Source organism: Tenrec ecaudatus, chromosome 11 (assembly GCF_050624435.1).
Source record: "Tenrec ecaudatus isolate mTenEca1 chromosome 11, mTenEca1.hap1, whole genome shotgun sequence".
In the NCBI taxonomy this organism is placed as follows: Eukaryota; Metazoa; Chordata; class Mammalia; order Afrosoricida; family Tenrecidae; genus Tenrec; species Tenrec ecaudatus.
This window is the reverse complement of record NC_134540.1, coordinates 92,737,243-92,757,535: the sequence shown is the minus strand read 5'-3', so window position 1 is coordinate 92,757,535 and position 20,293 is coordinate 92,737,243. Positions and strand designations below refer to the sequence as shown.

The window sequence follows — 20,293 nt, the reverse complement described above, 5'->3', positions numbered from 1 at the left end:
TGGCAATTTTTCTTCGTGGTGTGGCTATCTGTAAAGACCCGAGTTTATTTAATAGTCATTTCCGAACTAAGCACACACACGGTTTCTCTTGGATCTGAAATGATGTTTTCAGGCAGACTTTATTTCTGTTTACAATGATCTCTCGTTTCTTTGACCCTGATTGGGGCTGAGTGACTTATGCCTCCATCCCTTCTTATGGCCGTGTCTATTCTGGACTTTATCTCCTTCTCTCTTGCTCAGATGCATGGGGATTTCCAATGTGTTTGATTCTCTCCCTTGAGGGTGCTTCCTTCTTTCCCTGCCTCAGCCGAGATATCCCGCCCGGACTATTAAAGTTGCCTCCTCACTTGTCGCATCCACCTCCAGGGTGTTCTCTGGTTCAGTTCTGTGTGTGGCATTCAACACTGCTGTCGGGATGTCTTTCTCCATCACATAGACTGCTACGTCTTGCTTCACATTTAGCAACCACTTCCAATCAGTGGAAGGAGAGAACACAAAGTTCTTCCTATAGCCTGGAAGAGAGTTCATAACTGCAAATCTCTTTGTCTCAAGTCCAGATATTTCCCCATTGTTTGCTTCTAAATGATATATATCCCTATGCCACCTGCCATTTTCACTTGTCCTCTCTGTAAAAGTGACTGTAGCAACCTGGCTAATCCCATTCATTCATCACCCACATCTCCATGGGAGCCTTCCTTAGCTCGAAGAAAAAACAACCCTCTTGTCGCTGTGTTTTGTAGGTGCTTGGCTGACTTCTCATTTTTCCTAAATAATTTCAGGATTTTTAAATTATTATTAAATATTTTTATTGAGGGCTCTTACAGATCTTATCATAGTCCATACATCCATCCATTGTGTCAAGTACGTTTGTACATAGGTTGCCATCATCATTTTCAAAACATTTTCTACTTGAGCCCTTGATATCAGCTCCTCATTGTTCCCTCCCTCTCCCACCTTCCCTCCCTCATGAACACTTGATAAATTATAAATTATTATTTTCATATTTTACATTGTCCTCAGTCTCCTTTCACCTACTTTTCTGTTGTTCATCCCCCTGGTAGAGGGTTATATGTCAATTCTTATGATCAATTACCCTCCCCCCCACACCTTCCATTTACCCTCCTGGACTCTCTATTCTCATTATTGGTTTTGAGGAGTTTATCTGTCCTGGATTCTCTGTGCTGCAGGCTCTTACCTGTAGCAGTGTGCATGTTCTGATCTAGTCTGATTTTGTAAGGTAGAATTGAGGTCATGATAGTGGAGTGGAGGAAGCGTTAAAGAACTAGAGGAAAGTTGTGTGTTTCATCGGTGCTATACTTTGTCCTGAATGGCTTGTGTATTCCTTGTGACCCTTCTTGGAGGGGATGCCCAATTGACTACGCGTGGGCTTTAGGTCTCCACTCCTCATTGTCCCCCCTTTCCACTCCCCCATTCACATTGATATGATTTTTTGTTCTGGATCTTTGATACCTGATCCCATCGATACCTCATTACCACACAGGCTGGTGTGCTTTTTCCATGTTGACTTTGTTGCTTCTCAGCTAGATGGCCGCTTGTTTATCTTCAAGCCTTAAGACCCCAGAAGTTATATCTTTTGACAGTCGGGCAACATCAGCTTTCTTGACCACATTAGCGTATGCAACCATTTGGTCGTCAGCGATCATGTCAGGGGAGGTGAACAGAATACTGGATTATTAGAACAAAGTGTTCCTGCACTGAAGGAGTACTTGAGTGGAGCCACAATGTCTCTCTGCTACCTTAATAATTAAACATATAGGTATATGTATATAGATCTACTTCCCTCTCATACATAAATATATTTGCATATTACATGCCTATATTTAGACCTCTATAAATGTCCTTTGCCTCCTACTGCTTTCTTCTATTTCCTTTTGTCCCATGGTCATGCTTGGCCTTCATTCGGGTTTCAGTAATTCCTTGCAGTTACATTGCCCTTGAGTAAGCCCCACTAGGCTTCCTACACCCCCTTCTCCATCAATTTTAGTTCACTTGTTGTTCCCTTGTCCCTGGGTTGGTTGACCCTGCCCCCTTCCTTTCTCCCACCTCCCCTTCTTCCACATCCCCCTGGAACCGTTGGTCCCATTGTTTTCTTCTCTGAATTGTTTATCATGCCTATTTTATCTAAATAGAAATATGAAGACATTAATAAGCACAAAAATGAGTCAAAGGCAAACAACAAAGGAAGATAAAACCAATAACAACAAAAAGAAAGTCAATGACAAAAAGGAAAAGCTTATAAATAGTTCCAGATCTAGGTTGTTTAAAAAAAAATTTTTTTTTTAAACTTTAGAAGTGTTTTCCAGTCGAGTCTGATAGGGTGTAACACTCTGACACAAATCTATTTTGGGTATTCTCTGGGGACTTCATTGCTTTGCTCCCCTTGCTGCTCTGTTGCATGCCCATTGTGTTTTGCCCCAGTGCGATAGGGTTAGATTGGGCATAATCCCCACACTGTGTCTCTAGTATTGTCCCCTGTAGCACTATGGTTCAGTGAGATATTTCATATCTTTTAGTGGGGTTGGCCCTATGGTCCTCTCTGTGCATTGTCAGCTCTGAGCAGGAATGTTGTCCTCAGGGCTTGTTGGGCCAGGATATGTTCCCCTCACTCCCCTACCCTCTTCATTCCTCCTGTGTGTTCTGATCAGAGGTGCCCCTCTCCCCAAGCTGTAGATTCAGTGATGTCCTCTGAAGTGTGTTCTTATGGGGTAGGTGTATGGGGTTCACAAAGTTGGGATTGAGGCTGGCCACAAAGACCTCTCTGTTGGTTCCCTGATACATGCTAGTATATTGTATTCATGGTTTGATGCATTGGGTTGAAGCCTGGCCTCTCTCTTCCCCTCCTATGGAGATATAAACAATACCCTCCCCTTGAGCGGGTTAGGACTCTGCTCCCAGCCTACCCATGTTGTTTCCCTCGCCCTCCTATTTATTTGACTGTCATATTTATCCCTGGATTGGGTTTGGCTCCTGCCTTAGTACCTGGACCTCACCCCAGGAATGTCTGTATATCCTAGTTTTTCCCCTATGGCCCATTTTTTAGGCTTACCTCAGTGGACTCATGTAGTATTTGTCCTTTTGTGCTTGGCTTAGTTCACTTAGCATGATTTCCTCCAGTTCTTCCCATCCAGCAATGCACTTCATGCATTCAATGCTACTTTTTAGGGATCTGTAGTTCTCCATTGTATATATACATACCACAGTTTTTGTATCCATTTGTCTGTTAATAGAAATTTGGGTTGTTTCCAACTCCTTGCAATTGTGAACTGTGCTGCAATGAATATTAGAGCACAGATGTCTGGGCGTGGTTTGTTTCTTGCCTATTTTGGGTATATGCCTCATAGGGGAACTGCTGTGTCGTATGGTAGCTCAATTTCCATCTGTTTTAGATGTGGCCAAATCGATTTCCATAATGGCTGTACATACCAACAGGTCTACCAGCAGTGGGAAAAAAGTTCTTACCTCCCCACAGTCCCTCCAACACTTGTTACTTTCTGATTTTTTGAATTCGGCTGTCTTTGAGGGTGGAGGGCAGTAAGTCTGGCTTGGGTGTTGACTAACAGGATGTCTGTCTCTCTTTCCAGAATTTCTTCTGGATTTCTCATTTCTGGTTCTCATTAGTTTCCTAGACTGTTTCCCTTCTCTTTGTGAAATTTTAGTCTTAAGAAAAACTTGTGTTACTTTAGTCTACTTCATCCTCAATAAAGGCTACCTCAATGAATTCTAAGCTGCTAAATCCCTAGGAAGGATCCTGACTTCCTTCAGCTTTTTATTCCCATTGAAACCTTTCCAGCTTCACTTTTCTCCCTGTATCTTTCACTGTACCTCACATATGTTCTCATTACTTTCGTAGTACTCTCGCTCTCTATCATAATACAGAATACATATATAAATATATGTATACCTGCTATGTTCTCAGTACATACAAGTGTACATGACGCTCAGTCAATATTGGTAGACTGATGGAACTTGAATGAATAAGCAGGGGATCCTGGTTCCAAGCATCGACTTAAATCCCAATCATTCCTACCATCCCACACCAACATTAGACAAGATTAGCTGAGAGATTTAACATTATCATAAATTGGCTTATGACAGACACATGACAGATTTAAGTCGGAGCCCAGATACTGTCAATGGATCAAGTACCCTAGTCATGAATAATGTAAGAGAGAAGGGTGTGGGAAACGAGAGTGCATACATTCAAATCCCATATCACACCTGTGCTCGAGACTCAATCAGAGGCTAACCATTTGGTTCCATATTGGTGTTGTTGCCAGAATAGGATTAAGTGTACTGATATAATGTGTTCGTGTTCTTCTATACCAGTGACACCGCTCGTATAGGACATTTACATCTCAAAAGACAAAAATGGTTAATAATTGTACTATAATAGAATATCTCACCTTAAGATGTCATTTTGTCTTATGAGTTGAAATGTCAGTATTACACCATTTTAGGTGTCAAAAGAACAATGGAAAATGAGAAAAAAATGTTAAAGCGTCAGTTGTAGACTTTTAGTTTGATTTGTTAAGATTGTATTCAGATACATGAATTGTGTCAGTTAAATTCTTGGTGAGTTTTAACAAAGTTCCAAATGAGATCATTATAATACTTTTAAAAAGGCATTTGAATGGTTTTATTTCATTGTGTAACTTTGTCACCATGGTACAAATGCATCAACTTTGCCAAGGTCATGAATGACTCTATATTTTGTTTTGAGAGCTAGTTTATCATTAAAGCAGAGACTCAGTCGCCCACATGGCAGAGCACCTAGGACTCCCCCCTGCACCCCTCTCCGCCATGCCCCATAGACTGAGAATTCAGAAAGAATGCTCTCCCCTCATTGTCTGTCACTGTGAATGTCTCCCCTTTTCACCACAAAATCATCTGAAGCCAGAAATATGTTAGGTCTGCCCCAAAACTATGGCAAAGACTTTCGGGGACAGAAAGAGGATTACCCTTGAGTTAGATGAATCTGGGTATAAATTCCAGATTTTCCACTTTTATCATTTCTACGAACACAGGCAAGTGACATTATTTGGATCTTCGTATCTTACTATCAAACAAAAGTAGTTATACAGGCCTCCTTCATCTTTTAGGGGTTCATTAAGTGGCATATGAAAATAGCCTGTGCACAGTCGATGCTCAGGAAATATTACTTCCCTCCCTACACTTCCCCCCACCCTATGGTATCTTGCCCTCCTGTCACACGTATAGGCACATGCTGTATTTGAAGGCATTCACGGCAATTGATTTGATGCTGGCTCACAGTGACCCTATCTCACAGGGTAGAGCTGTCCCTATGAGTCTCCTGGGTTGTAATGGTTTAAGGGAGTAGAAAGCCCATCTTGCTTTCAACTGCTGGTCTTGCTGATCAAAAACACAACCCATAACCACTAAGCCACAAGGGCATGCTAGGCAATCCAGTAGACATGATAAAATATACCAAGAGAGTCCTTGAAGAAGCTCACCCACCGGGAGGACAGATAGGGATGAAACTAGTACTTGTGATACAAAATAGAATTTGTGAGAAAATGTTAAGACACAAGCACATGCACTGCTAAGAGAGTGAAGAGCATGACTTGCTAAGTGATTTGCCAAAGGCTTCCTAGTAGCAGTGGTGCTGAGCCCTGCGACTCAATTTTCACATTCTCCACTCCAGTTCCCTCCCTACTGTGATGCAGGATGCAATGATACGGCTTCTCAAGAACATTGAAACATCTGGTCTCTCTGATTTCTTATACACTGATGTCACACGCAAACTCTTTAGGAGATGCTAAGAATACCCTGCGCTTTGCAGAATGTTCTGAACCCCCCACATTACCACATCCTACGATAAGCACTTACCTCTGCTCGGTTCTACCTGTCAATTTCCCTTTCCCTCTGCAGTGTCCACAGAATTGCCAGTTTATATTCATTATATCTAGCCATACCTACTTATCTGAGTATTGATTTATCTCTATATGTTAAATAGGGCACATTGCCAGATGTGTAGGCAATCATATATTTGCTGCCTACGCAAGCAAGAAAAAGACTAAAAGGACCTATCAGTCCTCCACAGGTGATTCCGATGTAGTTGGTGTGATGAGCATGATGAACATATTCTTCTTGGCTGTCTCCTCTGGTACCACAATGTCAGTGTTCAATCTTGGTTACGAATTTTGCTGTTTTAAAACTCACCTGTACCCTGATACCAGTGCGGTACATGAACACAAATCCACACACAGGAAAGAAGGTCTGTCACCGGCGATGCTTCCTTGTGGACTGACCCGTGGTTCGCAAGGTTGTGAACATTTTGAGTCCATGGGGAAAACCACATGCCGATGTTCCACAGTGACAACAGTAAGGAGTTATGAGAGAAAGAAGAAATGGCTTCTATTGAAAAAGTCAAATAGGTTGATTTTCTCTATGTTCTACCCCAGCTGTGTGGTCACAGCTGCACTGTCCCATATCCTGGGCATCTGATTCACCTGTAGGTGTACTTGCTGGACAAAGCAATGGACTTAAGAGTGGCCAGGCTGTCAATGAAACATATATGGTACTCTCAGTGTTGACTCCGAGGAGTATGGTAAATAAAAGTATGTAGCCATGCAGTTTTTCCTTAATTGCCCTAACAAAGTGGAATGAACGGATTTTTGAAGATGCCAAATTCACGGCGGTGAACTCTAAGTGAAATGCTAAGGTATTCCACCGGAAACAGTATTTTCAGAGAGAGAATGGTGACCATTCAAAATAACAATACTATGAGACGGTACCCCCCCAAAAATGGATTTCCCCACTCAAAGCTATGTATTTCTCTACGTGTTACTCTCTTAAAAATAAAAGCTATGTATTTAATTTTTTTTATTTTCCTTTTTAATTGTTAAGCTAGTCATTTGTAAAGAAACTTAATTTAATTCTTAATATACTTTTAAAAATCATTTTATTGGGGCTCGAACAATTCTTATCACTATCCATAAATATATCCATTGTGTCAAACGCATATGTACATTTGTTGCCATCATCATTCTCAAAACATTTGCCTTCCACTTGAGCCCTTAATATCAGTTGCTCATTTTCCCCCTCCCTCCTCACTCCCCCTACCTTGTGAACCCTTCATAATTCATAAATTATTATTATTTTGTTAAATGTTACACTGTCCGACCTCTCCCCCTGCCCTCTTCTCTGCTGTCATCCCCCAGGGCGGAGGCTATACGTTGATTCCTATAATCAGTTCCCCCTTTCTACCCCACATTCCCTCCACCCTCCAGGCATTGCCACTCTCACCACTGGTCCTGAAGGAGTCATCTGTCCTGGATTCCCTGTGTTTCCAGTTGCTATCTGTACCAGTGTACATCCTCTAGTCTAGCCAGATTTGTAAGGTAGAATTGGGATCACGATAGTAGGGGGGAGGAAGTATTTAAGAACTAGAGGAAAGTTATGTTTCATTGTTGCTACCCTGCCACCCTGACTGGTTCATCTCCCCCCAACCCTTCAGTAAGGGGTTGTCCAGTTGGGTGCCAGTGGGCTTTGAGTCTCCACTCTGCACTCACCCATTACTGATGGGCTTTGAGTCTCCACTCTGCACTCACCCATTACTGATGGGCTTTGAGTCTCCACTCTGCACTCACCCATTACTGATGGGCTTTGAGTCTCCACTCTGCACTCACCCATTACTGATGGGCTTTGAGACTCCACTCTGCACTCACCCATTACTGATGGGCTTTGAGTCTCCACTCTGCACTCACCCATTACTGATGGGCTTTGAGTCTCCACTCTGCACTCACCCATTACTGATGGGCTTTGAGTCTCTACTCTGCACTCAACAACTTTCTCACTTTCAAGGTACTTACTCTCCATAACACTTAATACATTTGGCAAATCTGCGATTCCATTCTTGGAAATAGTTTTCAAACTCATCTGTTTGGATGGTTGACAGCACCTCCCTGGTTGTTTTCTTCATGCGTTCAACAGGATGGGTCCCCCCTTACATGGACATTGTGCCAGCTTACAGGGTAGCCCAGCACAAAACTGCTACGTCCTTAGTGCAAGGATTCCTCGTTTGTTTCATCGCTTTCCTTTCACCCTCACTCCCACGGTTTGTTTATTTAAAAAAAGTGGGGAAATGTCAGGTCAAAGACCTGGTTTTACGCTTTATATAATTGGCTGTTGTCCTTGGGTCTAGAGAAATACCCCTTGGGAAGCTGACCACTTGCATAAAGGTGCCCTTAGGAGTCTCATGTCAATTAGGCTGATACCAGTCCCTAACCCAGAGACGGAGAGCTTCCTGCTTGACCAGAAGAGACTTTCTCAGGAGGGGAGTGGGTCCCTGCAGATCGGGACGTTTGGGGTTAGAAACTGTCCTAGACCTTGCCCTATGGGTCTCTTCGTTTGTAGCCCTCGGGGCTGTAATAAACCTGCAGTCCTCCGGATGGTGGGATGTTAACTTAAAATTATTACTCTACAGTTCTACTGTAGACCTGCATGGGTTTATGTTTAAGCGTGTATTTGAAATCAATTCATGACTGCAGGTAAATTCTCTCGGTAATACACTTGTTTTGATCTCATCTGAAAAAAATAAACAAATACTGCCATTGAGTTGTTGCTGATTCATAACAACCCTTATCGGACAGTGTCAAACTGTGCCTATAGATCTCTGAGAGCAGCCATGGGGGTATGGTGGTACACGGTGGGCCGGGGTAATGCTCACGGGCAGCAGATCAAAACCATCAGCAACTCCACAGGAGAAAACCTACGCTTTCTTCTCGCGGAAATATGTACAGTCTTGGAAACCCACAGGGGGTCACTATGAGTCAGCATTGATTCCACGATGGTGAGATTGGTTTTGGTTTGGGTAACTTTATAGGAGTAGAAAGGTTCATCTTTTTCCCCAGAAGAGGCTTGTGGTTTTGAACTGCTGATCTTATGAGAAAAGCCCAGCACAACAGCATCAGGACTCGTTAATCCTGACCTGGGACCTTCAACAACGGTCCGATCCAGCCGGGGCTTCCAGGGGATCTGCTGGGCCAGCTCTATCCAAGGCAGAGAAATCCACTCAGAAGATGATGATGATAACTATCCGGGGTGATTGCAGAGAGGGAAAGTATCTATCTATCTTTCTATCTATCATCGATTTAAAATCAAAAGACACAGGATGAACACGGGGCTTCTTATGAAGATTTAAGAAATGGAAAAATTTCCAAGAAGGTTCTGCCAAGGAATTGATCCCAAAGGGTAGTAAGAGCTGCCCCTACAAGAACGTTGTTAGGAAACCTTATATCATCGACCCCACAAGCCGGAGTTTGCATCTCCGTTTTCTGTTTTGGTTCCTGAAACTAAGAGAGCGTGGAAAAGGGACACAATTCGAGCCCCTAGAAGATGTCCAAATAAACATCTGCGTATGACATGAATCAAAGAGCTCCGATTTTGGGAGAACGGCTTACAGACATGGTCAGGTGTCGACCTAGGCGGAGGATGTGTTGAGCAGCAAGGGTTACGCGTTTGGTGTTTCTGTTTCACAAAGGGCTCTGTGGGCTATAGCCACGCTTCTCGACAGTAGTCCCGTGACTTCTCCCAGCTGAAGGAGCAGCACGAATGAATTTCCTTAGGATCTGCTGTGGACTCAGCGTTTCTGACTGACTTCCTGAAAGAGTAGTGAGAGAGCAGCCTCAAAGTGATAGGTAGCAGGTCAGAAGTTTGGGGTGTAGCGTGGACCCCTAACTCGACATCTGGCATCTATTTGGCTGTCTGGAGGGTGTTGTCTTTTTGCCTTGTGAGCTCTGCCACCGCCCTGAAGGAGTGCTGAGGTGGTAGCTGGTGATAAGGATAGAAAGGTGGACACTGAGGGCCGGACCAGTCTGTACACTTTGGAATTTGGACTCATATTGGTCTCTACTGCACAATTTTCATAAGAGTGAAGGAAATGTTGCAAAGATATATATTTTTTCAGTCGGGTGATGTCGTTTTATTTATGTATATTATTCATTGGGGTTAATACCTATATCAGATAATTCCTTATTTCAATCTCGCCCAGCAGCATTGTGCATTTGCTACCAGAGTCCGTTTCCAAACATTCTTTTCCTTTATGGAACCCTTGACATCACCCCTTCACTGCGCCACCGCCTCCCTGTCCCCCCTCTCCCAAACCCTTATTCTACTTGCTGCTTCTATAACTTTTTAAGTCCTGATTTTCATACCCCTCAAAATAGAAAACATAGAGAGCAACATCAAGAGGCTGATCCCCAATGACATAAACCTTCCCAAGATACCCTCCAATATGTACAATAAAAAAACCACCAAACAATACAATTCCCCAAAACATGATTTTGATAACCAGAGCAGGTCCAGCATACCTCTTAGGGGAAATCTGCTGACAAGTTTTAACTGTTCATCTCGGGGTTCTGCCCTTGACCTTCTCTACTGAACTCGTGGATCCCCTCTGTGTAGTGACTTCTTTCCTCCTGTCCCTCCGTGGTGGACAGAGGGAGTTCACTGGAGGTTCGTTTCCTGTATTGTTCCACCAATGGATCTTGGGTTCCCACTGTCAAGAGGTAGTTTTCAAAGTCATTTTTTTTAATATAAAGCAAATTGTAGAATTAAAATGAATTTCAGCTAAGCAAGAAGTTCATTAAGCAAAAAGTTCAGCTAAGCAAGAAAAGTACTTTCCAAAGTGAAAAGTCCATAGTGGACTATTTTAAACAATTTCTAAGCTCGGTGAAGGTAGTAACCTCTATTATTCATGTAATTAAAAAAATCTCTGGACATTTCTTTGTTTCTTCAGTATGGATTTTAACTGTATCTTGATTTCCTCTGAGGTGATAATAAAGAATGCTGTGGTTTTCTAAAAAGAGTATATATTTAAGAACACATCAGATATTGCAGGGATAACTAATAGCAAATGATTTTGTCTTCAAAGTTAATATTGTTAAGTTATTTGCGTCACTCCCTCAAACCAAAACCCAACTCATTCCGGCTGAGTCAATTCCAGTTCATAGTGACTAGAACAAGGGAGGACTGCCCCTGTGGTTTCCCCTTGCTGTGACTCTTTAGAGAGTAGAAAGGCTCATCTTTCTCCCGTGGGTTTCCTACCGCTGACCTTGCAGTTAGCAGCCCAGCTCATCATTCCCTGCACCACTAGGGAATCCCGAGTCCCTCCTTGCCCATGTTACATGAGCATGAACTATTGAACTCCTTTATAAAGCATTTTTCTTTAAAACGGAAGGGTGATTCACAATCACAGGAGGCATGCATCATGGCTGGGGTATCTGAGGCTCATTAGGAGATGCTCAGAATTGGGGGGGTGGGAGGGGGGTAGAGAACCGCTGTAAAAAGACCACCACCCTGTTGAACAGAATTACATTTGACAAACGCAGTCATTGTGCTCCCCTGTCCCTGCTGCTTTACACAGGTTTAAGCCGCTGGCTGACATATTCCTGGGCGAGAAGAGGAAACTGTCTGCGGAGGAGAAATGTCGGCTTCTTCTGGAGCAGTGCAAATTACAAGGCTGGCAGGTTGGTAATGTACTACCGCCTAAAATATCAGTTTAGGATTTGAAGTGAGTGAGCTGAGTCATTGTGGGGAGCCACCAGCGCATTACTGGTAAAAACAGTGCTTTTGATGGGTTTGGCAAGGCTGGGCATTGAATGCACCAGTCTCTATGATTTACTGGTTCGAGCATTGAGCAGTCAACACAGGGAGGAAACCCAGAGTCTCCTTTGCAGAGGTGATGAGAAGTTTGTGGAGCCTGTGGCGTCACTGTTAATTTATTATTTTTTTAATAAAAATATCCCTGCAGTTAGTTCTAACAACAAAAATATTTTAGTTCTGACAACAAAAATATTTTTCATAAGCCCAGTTTGCATGAATCAATGTACCTGCAAAGCTAAAACTATGCTAGTTTACTTTGGGAATCTTCTCACAACCTCCAGTCCAAGCTGTCATTATCACCCATTTACAATGAAGCTTCAGAAAGGGAGGTTTCCCAAGCTCTAGAAGCACATGTATTGCTGCTGCCCTCTGGGGGCGCTGTTGGGTAAGAAAGAGTTCAACTGCTTGCTAACCGCCAAGTGAGTGGTTCAAACTCACCAGGGCTCTGCCAAAAACAAGATGAGGCTAACAGAAAGAGTTTACTCGGTGCCACTGAGTAAACTCCAACTCACAGCCCTATAGGACAGGCCCTGTGAGTTTCTGAGACTGTAACTATTTATGGGACTAGAAAGCCACTTGTTTCTCCCTCTAAGTGTCTGGTGGTTTCAAACTGTGGACCTTGTAATTAGCAGCCCTATAGGTAACCCACTACATCACCACAGAACCTTCAGGAAAGAGCTACAGCCTCCGAAATCCAATAAAGAGTCATTATGCCTTTCTGGCAAGGAGTGGAGGGAGTCCGATGCTGTAGTGGATTATGCACGGAACTGCTTACCCCAAGGTCTTTGGTTTAAACCCGCTAGCCAGTCCATGACAGAAAGATGAGCTGAAGTCCCAATTGTGGCTGGATAGAAACTAAGTCAAACGTGTCCAATTGGGAATGTAGTACCAGACATACTCTCCCCTTGGGTTCTGTATAAGTGGGTTTTTCCTCCCATGGGAGGTTGCCCTCCAATCAACAGAAGTGCAATCGCCTTCCCTGAAGCATATATGGCCACTCCTCACATGTTGACTAGCGTTTCCAGTAAGGTGCATTGAACACGCTTGTGGGAGTGAGTATCTGTGGATCTGGGACAACCTGGGCACAGGGCTGTATGACAGCAACGGAAAGGTCTTCTCCCTCCCTGGCACATCAGCATCTGACCCACTGAGGTGAGGTCTCCATCAAAGTGGTTTTTAAAATGCACATATAGAGAATGATATATAGTTCATAGACACTAGGCAGGTTTTCACTAAAGCAGTGGTTCTCAACCTGTGAGTGGCGACCCCTTTGGCAGTGGAACGACCCTTCCACAGGGGTCACCTAAGACCATCTGAAAACACATAATTCTGATGGTCTTGGGAACCGAGACACAGCTCCTCTCTCCATCTCCAGGCGGGTCCGCCCACATGCAGATACACTCACATACTAGTAGCAGGCGTGAAGACTGTCACCCATGCTACACCATGCTTCAAGACAACATTTCATTGATTTGTCATTAGAAATCAATATTTCACAATCTATAATTACATATTGTTTTATGATGAATCACTATGCTTTCATTATGTTCAGTTTGTAACAATGAAAATACATCCTGCATATAAGATATTTACATGACGAGTCATAGCCATAGCAAAATGACACTTAGGAAGTAGCAATGAAAATGTTACGGTTGGGCGGTCACCCCAACATGAGGAAATGTATTAAAGGATCGTGGCATTAGGAAGGTTGGTTGAGAACCACTACACTAAAGCATTTTGAAGAATCAAAAAGAAACAAAATCAGAGGGATCAAAATAGAGGAACTCCAATTGATTCTTCCTTGAAAGTGATTTCCTGGAGCAGGGCCTCTGAGACTGTATTCAAGTTATGCTCAGGCTCTTTTCTCTTCTGTTTTGCTTGCCTGCTTCTCACCTACCACACCTGGAGAGTACCACTGTCTTTTAAACGTCATTTGTTGGCAAAGGCTATAGCTAGCCTAGATAAGGTAGGAAAGGCTTGAGATTTTAAAAATATATGACAAACAAGAGAAACATGGGTGAAGGGAGACAGCGGCGGGTGTAAGATTTGAAAAATAATAATGATTGATAATTTATTAAGGTTTCATGAGGTTGCGAGGGTGGTGGAGAGAGGAACAAAAAAAAAGGAGGAGCTGATACCAAGGGCTAAAGTAGAAAGAATAATTTGGAAAAGAATGATGGCAACATATGTACAAGAATACTTGACACAATGGATGTATGGATTGTCATAAGAGCTGTAAGAGCCCCCAGTAAAATGATTTTTTAAATAATAACAACATAGGAGATGCTCACTAGAACACTTAGGGGAACTAAGGGGGCTATTCTGAATTTTCTTTACTAACCTAAGTAATCTCAAAGTGCCTTGGCTTGGCTAACAGTAGGGAGAAGAAAAGTGAAATTTAAGAGAATAGAGAAGACGAATTAGCGAATGAAGAGTGGGAAGGAAATCCACCATCTCGGGCATCACTTGGCAGCTCCACACTGTGCTATAAAACATGAAAGCACGCACGGGTGGCAAACAGCACGGCACTTCATTTTTTCAACAAAACATAACAAGTAATGGAAATCAGACATAAATCTCTGTTTAAGAAAAAAAGTAGAGGAAGCTTCTAAAAGTGAGAGCGTATGAGATTATAAGGCCAGAAATGAAGACCTTATTTCATTAACGATGTGAACAGATGATTAAAATTTGCTGACTGTGTCTGAAAATGGTCCAATTTAGGTAAAGTGGGCAGAAAAAGCTGGACTGGCGCTCGCATACTCATCTGTCTATGACAAATAGCAACGACTTCAGAATCCTTGGCATTGATGAATTATGATTTAATTGTACCACCCAATCTTCTTTATTCATTCTCTTTCTTTGTAAACCACTCATGGGAGCTGAACTTTAAATAGCAGTCTGAAGGAGGGGCTGACACAGTCTGCAGTTGTCATGGATGCACACCAATGCCAAAAGGTTGGATAAAGAAGGAATAAGAAAGGAAGAATTACTAACGAAGAATGATGTCAGCTAAACAAGGGAGGGGCAGTGACATAAGTTGTATGATTCATATATAGGATTATTTCATCAGTTTGTAGGTAACTAAATTTACTTAAACTGAATCATTGCTACAACTTTTAAATAACCCAAAACAATGGTTAATAATGATTCACAAATAATATGATGCTAAGATTACCTTCTTAAAAAATCATTTTAAAGAATTATTGTTAGCTTTGTAGAATAGCATGCACACACACACACTTATAGGGCCCACATGTATATTGGGTCAGACCATAGTGACTTACAGAAATTTCAGTGGATTATTTTTTAAGTAGGTCTCCAAGCCTTTTGTCCCTGGCTGCCTTAGTCAGGAATCTCAATGGAACCCTTTCCAGCATCAGAAAAATATCCAACCCACCACTAACTGAAGGGTGGGAATTGTGTTTGAAGTGCTTTTTTTCCAAAAATCAAACTCAGGTGTCCCACAGGAAACAGAAAAATCTGTCAGTACACTAGCAATGCCTCAATTCTCTGAAGATTATTTAGATTATGCTGTGTGTGTGCGTGCGTGTGTATGTATAAGAAGCTTGATTTGTACAAGGAAGTGAGAGAAATCCAGAATCACTTAGCCAATATGAAAGTAGCCACAAACATCTTCGCTGACCAGCCTTCAGTCATTGCAGGAAAATGATATAAAACATGAGGGTCCAATGAAGGGGTGGTTAAGAGACAGGTCGGCACCCTCTGCCAGCATCCTTCGCTCTTATATCTCTGCTGTGGTTGTTGTTCGTGTGGCACCGACCCACTACGACTCATACCAACTCTATGAGACAAAGTAGAACTGCCCCATAGCTGTGCGGGATAGGCATTGAGTCCCCATCTGCAAAGTCAGTGCTCTGCAGGATGCTCCACAGGAGAAAGATGAGGCTGTCTGCTCCCATAAAGAGAAGCCTTATATAGGATCACCATGAGGCAGTGGGTTACGCATTGGGCTGCTAATCCCAAGGTCAACAGTTCAAAACTGTCAGCTGCATCACAGGCAAAAGATGGGGCTTTCTCTTCCTCAGACTCAGCAACCCACAGGGGGCAGTTTAACTATAGGTCACTGCGAGTCAGAATCAATGCCATGGCAGTGAGTTTGAGGTCTTTGTTGTTTGTATTAGCGACAATGAACTCAGTGGCAGTGGGATTGGTTTGGGGTTTAATCTTGAGGACGTATATTGCAAGATTTTTATGCTCTTGTAGAATGGCTGGTGGTTTCAAACCACTGACCGTCTGGTTAGCAGCCAAGGGGTAAACTGTTCCAATGCGAGGGTCCCTTCTCTTTGTGTGGAGAAAACAGGGATCACAGCTGAGCACATTCTCAATTGAAACCCACGACAGGATCTGGAACAGAACATAAAACCAAACCAAACAAAATAAACTAGAGGAAAGGCTTCTATTCCACTGAACCCGCTCCCGTTTTTCACTCCTCCAAACAAGACGGGGAGTGTGGAGGACAAACGGAAGTCTGTTGACTATGCACGCTTGCTACAAGTTCAGTGTTGTCGCATTCAAGAAAGGCTGCTTCTCTGCAGCTTTTCCCAGATGTCACTTTCACATGGTTTCCACCACACAGCAAAGTAATTGACTTCATGGAAACAAAAGCATATTCATATCTCCCTTCGTGCTAGTCAGACTGCAGGAGCATTAACAAGGAAATAAAAGTGTTTATTCTTGTCCTGGGCAGTGAGACTCCTGAGTTTCAAAAGCAAAGCTTTTATTTGAACTGTGTTGATAGTTCCCTGTCGAGCTGCCATTGATTCTATTCCAGGTTGTTAATCCGGGCAGTGATTAAAGAAGATGCTGTTTGACGGGAGCAGCAGTAGAATGTGCCATGGGTGGCCCGTGCGTCTGCAGCACTCTTCCCAAACTGCCAAGGGTGTTGCGACGGAGCAGTCAGTGTTCAGCGTTCAGCCCTGGGTGGTTAGCATGAAATGAAGAATTAGTCTTTACCTTAAAATAAATAGACAAACAGGGAGGCCGATGTATGGATGGGCTATCTTTCATGGCTTGAAGCTCCAGACAGTGTCAGCTAGGAACTCAATTCCCTTAACTGAAAAGATGATCCTTTCATTGTGATCCTAATGGCTAAAGGAGATCATCTGGGATTTCCTCATCCCTCCTTGCCTTTAATCAAACCCTGCACGAGCAGAGCTTTGAGTCAGCATTATGAAGGGGCGGGGGGGGGTGGGGGGGTTTCTAACTCCAGATACACTAAGACTCCTCACCGCGGTAGCAGTTCAATAAGCTGTTGTGAATACCAGGATTTCCTTCTGTGTCAGAGGAGGATAGAGACATCTTCTCTTCACTGCTGTCCTGCTTGTTACCAACACAGGTGTGCTGCTGTTTGGTGTTGATGTAAGCCTGGGGCCAGTATGTAAGGCCCGCAGATGTTTTCTGTCTCGAATAAGATTTCCTCTCTGAAGTGTTACAACTCTTCAGGGTTTTGTACTCCTTTCATGTTCTTCAAGCATGATATATCAACTGTGTGCAGAGAAACGAAAGCAGGCCTGGTGAGCATGAGTGACCTCATTTTAGAAATGCGGAAATTGAGCCTCAGAGAGAGCCCCTCGTCTTAGAGATCAGTGCACTGATGAAAATATTCCACGCGGTTAATATTTAGTTTTAGTAGGAAGGTCACTAGACAGAGACCAGCATCTAGTTCTTCCTATGTAGTGTTCTTTCCACTGCATTGAACTCGATTTATATCTTTTAATATAGTCATATAAAGATTTTATTTTTTTCACATTAAAAACTCGAAAGAGATAAATTATGTATCTCAGAACTCAATTTGATCAAAGGGCTTATATGTTCTTTTATTAGCCCTAGCAAATTTTACCTTGTAGCTAGGATCTTTTTTGCTTTTTTTTTTTTAACATTTATAATTCACTCCGTAGATGAAGGGGAAAATGAGCTATTCCATTCCGTAGTTGACCAATTCTGATCAGAATCTTTCTTACCCAAACCAAGTCAAGTCACCCTTCAGTAGCCCAGGACTTTGAAATTCCAGCTCCTACCTTGGTTTCCTTGGGCAGGGAGGGGTGGGTGACAGGAGCAGAGGGGGAGATTGCCAGGAAGCATGAGAAGGAAGGTGGAGGAGAAGAGCTGGCAGCAGGGACAGCTTCTGAGGACATTCTTTCAGCAGGTCTCTTTCAGAGCGGAGGGATGCAGAGGCTACTCAGGCCATGCGAAGGAAATGATGGGGGAAGAGACGTGATCACGGTGTGAATCGGAGGAATGGCCACTTCCCATTTACTCCTTGGGCAAAGCAGCATGTGAACAAATTTATGGAATGGTTTTGGTACAGGTATAGCTTCTTTGTTGGCAGCATGCCCGTCTGTGTTCACAGAGCTATGCCCATCACAATCCCCGAGAGCCCCTCTCTGATACCCTTGTTGAAGACTCCTGGCAACCTCACCCTTGCTGCAGCCCACTCTCCCTCTTCCCTGCTATTGTCCTCCCCAGGGTGCCTGTCACCTTCCCTGGCACCTTCCAGTGGATGTCTCCTGGGGAGTGAGTTGTTGATGGGCTGTCTCTGCTTCACCAGCATGTCTGCTCCCTTGGGAAGGGTTTGTGTGTGGAGTTCACTCCTGTGGCTTCAGCATCAGGACCCATTGCCTCATAGTGCTTCCAAGACCGTGATCTTCATGGCACCAGATAGACTCCGTTCTCCCTGGGAGTGGCTGGTGAATGCCCCAGGGTTCTGTATTTCCAACCTAAGGGACAGCAAAGGGAGCATGGTCAATGCTCTGTATGAAGGGATTTGTATGTAACAAACTCTGAAATGATTCCATGTATTTTACATAGAGACACACGAAAGATGGTTTTCCACATGGAAGAATTCATGACAGAAGCCTAGCACTGGCAATACCAGGGCATTGTTTGGAGAGGAGAGTCAAAGAGAATTTCAGCTGTTATCTATATGCTTTTAGGAAAACATACTCATGCATTCCATTGGTAATTAAAATGATTTTTCAAATTTGTAATTGGTAAATTCATGCCATTTAAGAATAGTGTTGTATTACATAAGTTTCATTATTTTAGACATTTGTGAAAAAACTGCAAATCGCATTAACTGGGTTGGGCTCAATGCATTTTTTGCTTTTGAATTCCTAACTAACCCATTGTGTGTGTTTACATTACTAGCCCTGACTTCTCAAAGCCATCACAGCTCCCCGATTTTGTAATTTGAACCAATAACCATAGGTTTTGAAATCTAAGTATGTTACTACCACCGGGACATGTCGTCTCAAGTCAGTTCCTGCTAGTGACACCCATTGTATGTGAGAAAGGAACTATGTTCTTTAGATTGCCTGAAACTCAAGGCCATGGACTCAGTGCTTCCTCATGGCAATCCTACAGCACAGAGTAGAACTGCCTCTGTGAATTTCCGAGACTCTAACTCAGCGGTTCTCAACTTGTGGGTCGCGACCCTTTGGAGGGTCAAATGACCCTTTCACAGGGGTCGCCCAATTCCTAACAGTAGCAAAATGACAGTGATGCAGTAGCAATGAAAATAATTTTATGTTATGGTTAGGGATCACCACACATAAGGAACAGTATGAAAGGGTCGTGGCATGAGGAAGGTGGAGACCCACTGCTGTAACTCTTTATGGGAGTGAAAGCCGGTCCTCCCGTATGGCAGCTGATGTCCTCAAACTGCTGCCCGTGGAGTGAGCATCTCAACATGTAACCACGGTGTCACCACGACTTTCTTTTTCAGAAGTACCTTTCTCCATCTTTCTTCCAGGGCTCATCCGGGTAGTCCCAGGACCAATCTTTCAATCCAAAGCCACCAGCTACTCAAAACCACCACTTTTACTTAATATCATTTTGAGGAAAAAATCAGAGAGGCAGTGGTGTCTGGAAGAGACTCCTAGTTGTTGGCGGGGTCTTGTCCAGAGCAGTGTCTAATGACAAGGGATATTGTAAAGATACTCAGAGTGCTTAAGGAGATATTGATGGTGCGTGGGGCTTTGTGGGCTGGTGGTTGAAACCCACTAACTGCTCCCCAGGAGAACGAGGGTGTTGTCTGCTCCCATAAAGATTTCCATTCTCAGTAACCCTGTGGATTGAAATGAAATTAAGCCACAATTATGACCCATCTGCATTTCAGTATTTTCCAGTCCTTCAGGCGTTTTATTGGTCTAAACATGCTTTTTTTTTTTTTTAAAGGCCCGCTGTATTTTCAGGTGACTGTTTAAAATAATCCCTCCAGAATTGTGTGCATGTAACTGAAACTTTCTGTCTTGGTTCTCCCAGGCCAAGCAAAATGACTGGCAGGCATTTAGGCCTGTGTTGAACATACTTGTTTTACATGTTATGTCATTTATGTAAAATTAAAATCTTTGAAATTAATTCTGAGTGGAAAAATAAGTGGCATAATCTGATTTTCACACATTTTATATGAATCAACTGGTTATAGGCTGGTTTCTACTGTGTAGTTATTTGAATGCTAGATTCATTTTAAAGCCATCTGGAGGGATGACTAATGGGGAAACAAATCTGTCAGCGAGTCGATTCATCGGAGGCCAAGGGTGCTGCTTCTGAACACATCGACCCGCAGAGCGCGGGGACGCGGTGGGATTTGGAAACACTCTCCCCCCATTTGGGAGAGCTTGCAAAA

At 43.2% G+C, this 20,293-nt stretch overlaps 1 protein-coding gene across 1 annotated transcript in view; it reads left to right on the top strand.

Annotated features, from left to right (window-relative positions):
* The window catches only part of MYO16 (myosin XVI), a 599,120-nt gene that overhangs the window by 451,139 nt on the left and 127,688 nt on the right, over nt 1–20,293 (top strand). The window contains exon 27 of the mRNA XM_075562598.1: nt 11,408–11,510. Within this exon, the coding sequence (XP_075418713.1) occupies nt 11,408–11,510 (103 nt within the window). The remainder of the gene's footprint in view (nt 1–11,407; nt 11,511–20,293) is intronic.